At 42.3% G+C, this 12,407-nt stretch overlaps 1 protein-coding gene across 1 annotated transcript in view; it reads left to right on the forward strand.

Annotated features, from left to right (window-relative positions):
* The window catches only part of SH3RF2 (SH3 domain containing ring finger 2), a 189,173-nt gene that overhangs the window by 164,280 nt on the left and 12,486 nt on the right, over nt 1-12,407 (forward strand). Inside the window, exon 11 of the mRNA XM_020964305.2 lies at nt 7,222-7,528. Within this exon, the coding sequence (XP_020819964.1) occupies nt 7,222-7,494 (273 nt within the window). The 3' untranslated portion in view covers nt 7,495-7,528. The remainder of the gene's footprint in view (nt 1-7,221; nt 7,529-12,407) is intronic.

Genomic DNA, 12,407 nt, shown 5'->3' on the forward strand with positions numbered 1-12,407 from the left:
TGGGCGGGGGTTTGTTTGTTTTGGCTAGGCACTGGGGTTAAGTGACTTGCCCAGGGTCACACAGCTAGTAAGTGTTATGTATCTGAGGCCGGATTTGAACTCGGGTCCTCCTGAATCCAGGGCCAGTGCTCTATCCATTGTGCCACCTAGCTGCCCCATCTTCTCTTCTTTAGGTATAACTATCAATCACTACATACTTATCTAGCACCTACTTGAATGATGGTCACTAGATACTTGGGATACAGTTAAAAAACTGAGATAGGCCCTGCCCTGAAGGTAGTTGTATTCTACAAGGGGAATGCAATATGTTCATAGATAAGTAAATGTAAGATATGTAAAAAATAAATAGAGGGTAGCTAGGTGGTTCAGTGGCTGAGCATCAGCCCAGGAGTTAGGAAGACCTGAGTTCAAATCTGATCTCAGACACTTATTAGCTGTGTGACCTTGAGGAGGTCACTTACCCCTGATTGCCTCCAAATAAAATAAAATAAATACACTGTAATGGGAGCCACTAACTACTGGAAGAAAAGGCCTCTTGAAAGAAAGGATGCTTGACCTGAGCCTCGAAGGTTCCATGACATGGAAATGAAGGAGAACATTGCAGACATCAGGGACAGCCTGCTCAAAGGTGCAGAGGTGGCAGAGAGAAAGTAATGCATGAGAAGAGCAAAAAGGTCAGTTTGGAGGAGCAGAGAGTGAATGAAGAGGAATAACATTTAATAAACTTGGAAAGAAAGGCTGAGAGTCGGATTGTGAAGGGCTTTAAATGTCAAAATGAGGAGTTTGAATTTTATCCTATGGGCACTAGGAAGCCACTAAAACTTCTTAATTGGTAGAATATAATGAGGAGACCTGCATTTTAGGAATATTAATTTGGCAGCTAGGTGGAAGATGGATTGCAGAGAACAATAAGTAGATGGGGAGAAAACCATTTAGGATCCTATTGCAATAGTCTAGCCAAGAAGTAATGAGGGCCTGGGCTAGGTTAGGGTGGTGATAGGCATGAACTCAAAACCCTTCACCTCATCTGTATTCTTCTAAAATATGCCATCTAGAGTTGAATCTGATGCACCAAATTAGTCTGACCAAATCAGAGTACAGCAAAGTTGTTCATTCATTCTAATCATCTCTAATTCTTTGTGACCCCATTTGGGGTTTTCTTGGCAAAAATATTGGAGTGATTTGTCATTTTCTTCTCCACCTCATTTTTACAGATGAGGAAACTGAGGCAAGCAGGGTTAAGTAACTTGCTCAGGGTCACACAGCTAGGAAGTATCTGAGGCCAGATTTGAACTCAGGGAGAGGAGTCTTCCTTACTCCAGGCCTGGTACTCTGTCCGCTATGTCACCTAGCTGCCCCTACTACTCCGCCAAAATTTTTTTTAGTCATTTTCAGTCATGTTTGACTCTTTGTGACCCCATTTGGAGTTTTCTTGGCAGAGATACTGAAGTGGTTTGCCATTTTCTTCTCCAGCTCATTTTACAGATGAGGAAACTGAGGCAAACAGGGTTAAATGACTTGCCCAGGCTCATACAGCTATACATGTCTGAGGGCGAATTTGAATTCAGGTCTGACACTCTATCCACTGCGCCACCTAGCTGCCCCCCAATACAGTTTTTTTGAGCCCTTTTTCATTGGTCCTTAGCTTTTCTAACCAGTCTCAACTTTGGCACTCCCAACACTCTTCACATGGGACTATGCCATGCTTTTATGTTTACTTGCTGTTATTTGCCCTTATGTCTATCTTCTATGCTTGTCTTTTTTTTTGGGGGGGGGGGAGGCAGTTGGGCTTAAGTGACTTGCCCAGGGTCACATAGCTAGTAAGTGTCAAGTGTCTGAGGCCAGATTTGAACTCAGATCCTCCTGACTCCAAGGACAGAGCTCTATCAGCTGTGCCACTTAGCTGTCCCTATGCTTGTCTTTTAAAAATCTAAGTTGGTTCCCTCTATATCTATCTGCATGAACTCAGCTAGTTGCCTAAATTCTGAAAGAACTGAGATTTGTATTAAAGGTGTTTCAGTAATCGCTGCTTTTCATGTAATCATAGGATGTTAAGATCAAAGAGTCTAAAGGTGCCATAAAGGTCTCGTCTATTCCCTATAGTAAGTATTAGGAAACTGAAACCCTAGAGAATTTAAGTAAGTAGGTCTCTTAATCCCTAGGGCACTACTCTTTTCATTAGCAGTGAGAAGAATTAACAACAATAATAACTTATATCTATAGACTTACATTCCTCATAACATCTCTGTGTGGCATATGGGCAGCTAGGTGGTACAGTGGATAGAGTGCCAGGCCTGAAGTCAGGAAGACTCATATTCATGAGTTCAAATCTAGCCTCAGACATTTACTAGCTGTGTGACCCTGGGAAAGTCACTTAACCTTGTTTGCCTCAGTTTCCTCCTCTGTAAAATGAGCTGGAGAAAGAAATGACAAACCACTCCAGTATCTCTGCCAAGAAAACCCCAGATGAGGTCACAAAGAGTCAAAAATGACTAAAAAGAATTTTGGCGGGGTAGTAGGGGCAGCTAGGTGGTGCAGTGGATAGAGTGCCAGGCCTGAAGTCAGGAAGACTCCTCTCCCTGAGTTCAAATCTGGCCTCAGACACTTCCTAGCTGTTTGACCCTGCACAAGCCACTTAACCCTGTTTGCCTCAGTTTCCTCATCTGTAAAAATGAGCTGGAGAAGAAAATGGCAAACCATTCCAGTATCTCTGCCCAGAAAACCCCAAATAGGGTTAGGAAAAGTCAGACATGACTGAAACAGCTGAATGATAACAATCACAAAAATGGTACATAATGTAAATATTATTCCTACTTTACAAATGTGGATGGCAGGTTTCAGAGAGATTAAGTGACTTTCTCAGGGCCACACAACTATTAAATGTTGGAATTGGAACACAAACTCAGGCCTTCTTAATGCTTACTCTGCTGCTTTCCTTTATTTCAGCTAGTAATACGTAATAGCACATGCATGTCAGTCAGGCTACAAGCATTTATTTATGTGCTTACTACGCGCCAGGCACTGTGCCTTATAAGGTCAGGCGATGCAGTGAAGGGCAAAAACATAGTTCCTGCCTTCAGGAAGCTCACATTCTAATGGCAGATGACATGCAGATAGATAGTTAGACAGACAGACAGACAGATAGAATAGATAATATACAGACATACTTATATACTAATAGCTAATAACTATATATACATATGTATGTGTTCAAGACAGAGACAGAGTAAATAAATAGAAGGTAATCTCCGAAGGAAGGCACTTAGCAGCAGAGGGGGCAGGAAAGGCCTTCTGCAGAAAATGGGATTTGAAAAAAAAAAATCTTGAGGGAAGGTAGGAGACGTGGAGGAGAGCCAGTGAAAAGAAGTGGAGTCTTGTGCTTTAGGAACAGCAAGTAGGAGCCAGTTCAACTACGTTGTAGAGTGCGTGGAAATAATTACAGGACTGGAAGAATAAGAAAGAGCCAGGGTGTGAGGACTTTCGACACCTTTCAGAGTTCTCTTTTTATTGTTTGTTGCTGCTATCTGTCCTTCGTTCTCCAAGAGGCCCGCAACATCATGGAGTGACATCTAGCACTAAGCCCAGTGCCTGCCACATGTTGTATCGCTGTTCAGTCATTTCAAATGTGTCTGGTTCTCAGGACCCCATTTAAGGTTTTCTTGGCAAAGACCCTGGCGTGGTTGGCCATTTCCTTCTCCAGCTCGTTTTATAGATGAGGAAACTGAGGCAAACAGGGTGAAGTGATTTGCCCACGGTCACACAGCTAGTAAGTGTCTGAGGCCAGATTTGAACTCGGTAAGATGGTTCTTCCCTACTCCAGGCCCGGTGTCTATCCCCTATACCACCCAGCTGCCTTGCCAGGCACATAGATAGTAAGTATTTAATACTGTTCAGTGATTGATTCATTGGTTGATACATAATTTCCCTTAATCTTTATGACAAACCAGAGAGGTGTACTAAGGCGGCTATTTTCTTCATTTTATGGATGAGGCTATCAAGAAACAGAATTTAAGTGTTTTGTCAAGGTCACATAAATAGTTAATGAGAGAGTCAGGACTGGAAGCCAGGTCTGCTAGTCAAGATTCTTTCAACTATACTTCTTAGGATTAGTTCATTTGTTAAGGACAAATTATTTATGCTTTCCTAATGACCTGGGGGAGTGAAAGAAAAGGAAGGTAGGTAAGGTTATAAGGAGGTAGAATTAGTAAATAATATGGAAGGTTATACCACTGACTATTTTTCAGGCTAATGAGGCCAGGATAATTTCCTTATCTACTAGTAAAGTTCTATGAGAAAGATGCCTGCCAAAAAGTGCTCTTTCAAGCTTCATTTAGTGAAGAGAGTGTGTGTGTGTGTGTGTGTGTGTGTGTGTGTGTGTTTGCACACATGCACTTTTGTGTCTTATGTTCTGTGTGGGAGGCAGCATGCTATAGTGGATAGAGTCCTAGACTTGAAATCAAGAAAACCTGGGCTCAGATCCCAGTTTTGATACTTACTAGCTGTGTTACTAACTGTAGGTAAGTCCTTTAATCTCCCTGAGCCTCAGTTTTTTCATGTATAAATGGGAATGATAATGCTGCTGTGAGGCTCAAGTGAGATATTATAAAGCACCAAAGAAATTTCAGTTGTAATTGAGTATTTGATGAGCAGGAGCCTTGAGATTAGCCTGTTCATCTGTTCACCTAGGTTAAGTAAGAAGTTGTGCCAAGGACACAGGAAAATCAGAATTAATTTTATTCAATTTGGTTGCCAGAGTGACCTGTCTTAGGGACTTAGGGAGGCTAAAATATTAATGGGGACAGTTAAAGATTGAACATGTGCAAAACTGAATAAACACACTGGGTTCATTTCTGCCCCCATGACTTTCTTTCATGCTATTCCTTGATGACTAGAATGCCTTCCTCTCTCCCAGCTGCCTGCTAACCCTGTCCTTCAAGGTCCAGCTAGAGTACCACTTCTGCCAGAAAGCCTCCCTAGACTGTTACCTGAAGAGCCTTCAGTAGCCTCCTCCTCTTCTGAAAAAAAAGGGCATTATAGTCACTGCCTCCTGAATTATCATCATTGCATTGGACCACGAAGTTCAGAGCAGGCCAGGCCCTGGTAGGCAACTGTATCATGAGACCTGGCCATAAGTTATAGCCACTTCCCCTCAGACACAGGAACATGTGCATGAAAGGGGATGGGGATGGAGGGATGGAGACACAGACATTAAGTACATACAGTTATCCCTTCCACATCACGACCTTCCCCATCTCAGTTTCCATATAATTGGGGTTGGCATAAGAAATTAAATGGGAATCTTGGGGGAGTTTTGTGGAAGCCGCAGACAATATGTGAAGGCCATCAGACAACACAGAGCCTATGATCAAATACTTAATTTATAAATTATAATATATATATATTTATATTTATATATTTATATATATAATTTATAATAAAGTATTGTAAACACCCATAAAAGAAAAAAATTCAGACTCCTTCTCTGATATGAAGGGAGAGCGAAAAAATTTTATGTGTATTTTCCAGATCACAGGGGCGCCACACCCCTAACCCCCATAATATGGAAGGAATAGCTGTACTATGTGCAAAACACTATGTTAAGTTGGGAGAATAATAAAAGAAAAGTGGAGACAGCTCGTACTTTCTAGGAGCTCACCTTCTAATGGTAGACACAACACGTATGGGAGAATTCAGCTGCAAGTTAATGCTCCATCAACTTTGAAGTCATTGCCTTTGACAAAACTCAGTCAATGAGTACTTAGTGAACACCCATTCAGCTGTTCAGCACTGTGGTAATGAGGTATATTTAAGAGTATAGTCTCTGGCCTTGAGGAGCTTACCCTTTAAATGTGGAGATAATACAGAAGAAAGATGGAGGAGAGAGGATGGGCCATGATTACTTATCAGAGGAGAGGGAAGTTAATCAAAAGTCAGCTTATGGAGACAACAATGCATGAATTAAGTTTTAAAAGGAAGAGGATTCCAAAGGGCAGAGATAAAGAGTGAATAACAGGCGACTGCCTACTTGAATGGACAGAGATAGGGGAAGAGACAGAGATCAAGAAATAGCTGGTGATCCAGTTTGGCTGGAATGTAAGCCAGGGCCATCCTCTGGGCCACACAGCCCATCCATACTAACCACTCCCAGAATCCTTATCCTCTCTGCCTTATGTAGGTTTGTTTCATCAAAGCAAAGGTCTTCTGGAAGCAGTCACAACTCCAGGCCTTCAATGGATCTGTAGAATGTAAGCTTCTTGAAGGAAGGCACTATTAAGTTTTTGTCTTCAGTTGAATTATTAAATTGGGTACACTCTCCACTGTTATAGATCCATTCTTATTCTGGGTGAATCTTATCCATGCCCTCACATAAATCCTCAGAAAAGGAGTGACTCAATCAATAAATAAGCATTTATTAAGACTATGTGTCAGGGCCTGGGGATTCCAGGGATACCAGAAGTGAAACTGTCCTGGCTTTCAAGTAGCTTACATACTCTTGGAAGATTTTGTGCTTTGCCTTTAGGAATTTTAACATTTCATGGGTATTATTGCAGTACCAAGGCTGTCCATTCTGTGATGTTCTCACTCTCAGTAAGTGACTGGCCTACATTTTCTGACCCTATATTTCCCAAGAGATATTTTCAAGCAGTCTTCACATGGAGATTGGATTTCAGGAATACAGAGGGGATTTATGCTCAGGTGCAGGTTGGAATAAGTGACTCTGAGGACCCTTAGAATTCTGAGTTTCTTTGCTTTTCAAGACTTTTCATTCCAAATGAAAGTTTCTATAAAAGGAGTTTGGATAAATAATTTCATATTTTGGACTAGTAGTTAGCATTGCCACAGAGTATTAAGGCTTGCAAAGCACTCATTTGCTCCTCACGACAACCCTGTGAGATAGGTTCTATGACTGTCTCCATTTTACAGGTGAGGCAACTGAGGCTCAGAGAGGTTGAGTGACATATTCAAGGTCATACAACTAGTAAGTATCTGAGGCAGAATTAGAATTCTAGTCTCAAGCCCAGCACTCTTCCTACTGCATCACCTCGCTGCATCTTGGATGGATTGGTAGGGTTCAGGTGAGGTAGCAGACTAAGCAGGACATACAGCACCAAACCCCCCAGGGACAGAGATGAACAGAGTTTATTTGCAGAGTTTCTGTTTTGCTAATATCCTACATTTCTCCAACTCACGGGTAATCTTTTGTTCTCTCTTTCGTTACAGCAAGTCAAAACAGTGAGATTTCAAAACTACAGCCCTCCTCCACCCAAACACCACAGCTTCCATTCTACCTCTGGCAAACCTGAGCTGGTGGCCATCTCCAAAGGATCCCAGGCAGAAACAGGCCCTTTGTGCCAAGAGATGACAACCTTATTTGTCCATCGAAGTGGATCCCATTCTGGGCAACAGGCGGACCACAGGAGGAAACCAAAGTATTCAAAGCCCATGACTCCAATACTCCCTGCCTCTGACATAGCCATCATACCCAGCAAGTGAATCTCTGGTGTGGCTGTTCCTAAAGCCAAAAGAGGTGAATAACGCTTCAACGTTCTGTCTTCACGTGTGCCTCCTGCCTGTCTTTGTGGTCAGATCTGTGCTTTAGGAAAATCATTTTGGTGGCTGTGTAAGGGACAGATTAAAGTGGGAAGAGGCTTGGGGCAGGGAGACCAAGTAGGAAGTTATCAATAGTCCGGCACAGATTGAAAGGGTGTCATGGTGATTCTATTTCTGAGTCTTACCTCTTTTTGTGCCTTTCTAGAGAGCCCTGAAGCCCTGCCCCAGGACCATTTCTGTCCTCTTCCTAGAAAAATAAAAGGGAAAATGTAGGCTTCTGTTGTGTCTCTCTTTCATACAGGTATCGTTCTGACTGGAAATGGAGACTCACTATGCAAACACAGTCAGTATTCTCTGTCCCAAAAAAATATCAGAAGGAAGAGAGGGGGGTCTTACTTAATTTCAAAAGATAATGCCACTTTGCACTATAGTGACACCACTTTTCAAAATGCTTTAATATACATAGCTCTGGAAGGCAAGTGGTATAGGCATTTTTTTGTTTCCCAATTAGCAAATTAAGAAACTGTGGCCCAGCTATGTTAAGTAATTGCTAGTTAGTGGCTCATACAGGACTAGAATCTAGATGTCCTCACCACTAGTCTAGGGAGGGAAGGAAGGAAGGAAGGAAGGAAGGAAGGAAGGAAGGAAGGAAGGAAGGAAGGAAGGAAGGAAGGAAGGAAGGAAGGAAGGAAGGAAGGAAGGAAGGAAGGAAGGAAGGAAGGAAGGAAGGAAGGAAGGAAGGAAGGAAGGAAGGAGGTAATAGGAAGTAGGAGTAGTTCACAATGGCTGTTAGGGAAGGAGGGATGTAGTCTGCAATGAGAGAAGGGAGAAGGGAATAGTCACTTGGCCACAGTACTGAGGGTAGTAGAAAATGGAAGGAGATAAAGGAGGCGATACAGTCCATACCAGACATGTGAAAAGTCTTATTAAATTGTTCAATTAATGTGAAGGCTAAATCTGATAACCCAGATTATTGAGCCAGAGAAACATGGTGAAGGCTTTATATTAACAGTGGGTTTAATTATTATTATTTAGCATTTATTGAGCCCCAAACACTGTGGGTGCTTGGTAAAGTGGTATTTGAGGGTGAATTTGGGTGCTATGAAAAACATAGAATTAAGATAGCCCCTGCCCATTAGACTCATCATGTAAATTAGCCCTTGGAGATTGCTTGATTGAAAACACCGTGGAAGTCTTAGAGTGTTTGCTTACTGTACCCAAACATACATTTAGCAAGTTGAGATACAGAGATATTTCCAGATCCTGAACAGGCAGGGCCAGGACAATAATTCTCTCAGGGAGGAGACATATAAAATGTTCAAGACAAAGGCCTTCTCTTAATAGAACTGTCTATGGCTGTACAGCCCCACCCCAAAACAATCCAGGAGAAAAGAAAATGAGAAAAAAAAAAAGCAAAAACACCTAAATCCTCTGGCTGTTTGGCTTGCATTACACTAAACACTCAATTCAACTGATTTTTTAAAATTTATTTTTGCTAAAGTGACAAAAAAAATTGACTGTCTTGGTGAAAGCAAAGCCAATGTCTTCCAAACTAATCATATAACAGCATCCTACAGTGCAACTTCTAGGAATGCATCATCCTAGTAAATATTACATGAAGGATGGTGTTGGGGAGGGGGTGAGGAAGCAGCTTTCCAATCACCCCACCCTCAGACTTACCTTCCCTATATGAGTTATGGGTAGGTCTACAATGCCCTCTGATATACTAAAGATATTTCATCTCTGCACAACCTGGCAAGGCCCTGAGTTTTGTTGGTTTCTTTTGTCTGAGCGTGGAGTTAACTAACCCCTTCATCTGATCATATTTAAAAATAGACTGAAGACACTAGGGGTTTTTGCCATTTCCTTCTCCAGCTCATTTTACAAATGAGGAAATTGAGACAAAGTTAAGTGACTTGCTAGTAAGTGTCTGAGGTCAGATTTGAACATAGGAAAATGAATCTTCCTGACTCCAGGCCCAGCACTCTGTGCACTGTGCTACCTGCCTGCCCAAGAAATGTTAGACAAGCCCCCATATATCCTCTCCCATTAAGTTGTCTTCAGATAGGTTCTTTGAGTCTATGCAACACCCATTTATTGAGGACCTCAGCTGTATGGTAAGTGCTGAAGATGCCAATATGGATAGGACCTTGATCAGTCTCTGAAGAAGTTTGCCTTCCAAGGGGAGAGGAGGGAAGAGAGAAATGCATGTAATTATAATTTAAAGATTATTATAAATGCAAGAGGTCCAGCCAAAGAGCTTCACTCTCTTTATGCTCAGCTTTGTCTCTGGTTAAAAAGCAAATATCTCCTGGAAAGAGATATCTGAACCTGTCATTCATCACTTATACTTTGGCTTGTGGGAAGAGAGAAAGGGGAGTGAGCACAGGTTTTTTTGTTGTCGGGTCTGAGTTTGTGTGTGTATGTGTGTAGGAAAAAGGAGAGAGGGCAAGAGGGCACAGAGTCCTAGGAGAGAAATTCAGCATCTAGGCTCATCCGCCTCACCTACTTTACAATGTTGCCTCAGTCGCAGTCTCTGAAAAACGTTTTGTTTCACGAGCTTCCTGATTCTTATTTGAGTCTTGAGAGCCTGTGGGGTTGAGCTGCCCCAGTGGGCAGTTTGACAGAAGTCAGGGCTTCTCTCCTGTAATAAACAATAATTTGGAGGTCCAGCCCTGCCTGCTGGAGATTGGGTACCATTGTCCTTTCAGGCACTCAGGCTTGCAACTTCAATGTCATCTTTGACTCACTCGCTCATTCTCACCCAATCTATTGCCATCCCAGCATCTCTCAAAGATGTTCCCTTTTCTCCATTCACACAGACACCTCTTCAGTGTAGGACTTCACCACCTCTCACCTGGTCTATCACAACAGCCTCCTAAATTGGTCTCCCTGCCTCAAGTTTCTCCCTACTCCATTCTATCCTCCAGTCAGCTACCAAAATGATTTTCCTAAACATAGATCTGACCATGTCACTTCCCCCTACTCAGTAAACTCTAGTGGCTCCCTATTTCATCTAAGATCAAATATAAAATTTTCTGTTTGGCATTGAAAGCTCTTCCCAGCCAGGTCCCTTCCTATATTTCCAAATTTGTCACACTTTACTCCTCTAAGATCCAGCTAGCTACACTGGACTATTTGTAATTCCTGGAACACTCCATCTACAGATGACCTTGCCTTTTCATTGACTGTGTCGCGTGCTTGGAGTGCCCTCCTTTCTCACCACCAGCTCGCAGCTTCCCTGGCCTGAGAAACAAGGTTCAGCATAAATGATGCCTTCCAAAAAAGGCCTTTCCTGGTTCCCCTACTCCTTCCCTCTGAGACTGCTTTCCACTCATGCTACGTGTATATTTTATATAACTATCTATATCTATATCTATATCTATATCTATATCTATATCTATATATACATACACACATACATATATATGTATGTATATGTGTGTATACATATATATATACAGATATATATGTATATATATACATATATATCTCCTATCTGTACACAGTTATTTGCATGTTTTTGCCTCCTCCATTAGAATATGTGCTCCTTGAGAACTGAGATTTTTCGCCTCTGTTTGTATTCCTAGCACTTAGCACCATGCTGGCACATAGTGTTTAATAGACGCTTGTTGATTGACTCATTCAGTCTGCTAGGCAGCTCTCAATTATAGTTATCCCTTCCCCATTGTGGGGATTAGGGGCATGGCCCCCCTGCAATCTTGAAAATTCCCATAAAGTTTTTTCTCTTTTTTAATGGGGTGTTTAGGATACCTTGTTGTTAAATTTGGCTTAAGTATTTAATCATAGGCGCTGTGTCATCTACTGACCTTTGCATGTCCATGAAACTCCCCCAAAATTTACATTTAATTTCTATGCCAACCTGAATTATATAGAAGCCATGATGGGAAAAGTCACAACGTAGAAGGGGTAACTGTACTATAAGTTACCAATGAATTGCCAGCCTGCATCGGCCGATGGAATTCCTACACCAAAATGTTCCTCCACACCAGCAAAATCATAGATCCAGATTCCCACCACCACCCCTCCCTGCCACACACACCAGAAACTGCAAGGCAAAATATTACTCGTTCCATCATGCTGTTCCTGTACAATGAAAAACACAGAAAAGGCTGAGCACAGAATAGTTTACCAGGTAAGGTCAGTGATCAAGGACTCCCTTCTTCCTCCCTCCCCATATGGAGAATGTGAAAGTTAGTTTCAACACATCTGTCCAGGATGGGTTAGATGGATTTGCATCTGATCACCATGGATTGAACTCGACCTTTCTAAGTGCCATCCATCTTGACTGACTGCTTGCCCTCTGCCTGACAAATAGTTGTAGTCGTGGCTCCAAGCGGCAACTACTGTTTCCTTCCTGCTGTTTTTAGAGAACGATTTTTTTTCAGACACCATAATGTGTGGGCCTCCTCTAGCCTCACTAGCCCCTCTGGCATAAACTCAGCAGGGGTGAGAGCAATTATGTTCAACAAGAGGGGCCAGCATCCCTCTTTTTCCCTTCCCCCGCCTCTTAAAGCACAGACCTGCCCTAGCCCCTCTTCACCCTAGATTTCTTGGTAAGTAGCAGCAGTGACAGTCAGAATAGCAAAGGCCTGGCAAAGTTGTCCCTTTTGTGACCCAAGTATTTAGTAAACTGGCAGTCGGGAGGGCTCCATCTTTGTTTCTTTGCTTTTTTGGCTAGCAACTTTGCCGCTACTGGGTCATTTTGCTTATAGCCTGAAGACAAAGACCATTAACTCCTTTGGCTAAGGGGAAGGGGCACCTCCCTGAACAACATGTCATGGCAGTTCAGAAGAACCGTATGGAATCCATTTTGCTGAAAGGATGAAACTGGA

Source organism: Phascolarctos cinereus, unplaced genomic scaffold (assembly GCF_003287225.1).
Source record: "Phascolarctos cinereus isolate Bilbo 61053 unplaced genomic scaffold, phaCin_HiC Scaffold_2;HRSCAF=192, whole genome shotgun sequence".
Lineage (NCBI taxonomy): Eukaryota > Metazoa > Chordata > Mammalia > Diprotodontia > Phascolarctidae > Phascolarctos > Phascolarctos cinereus.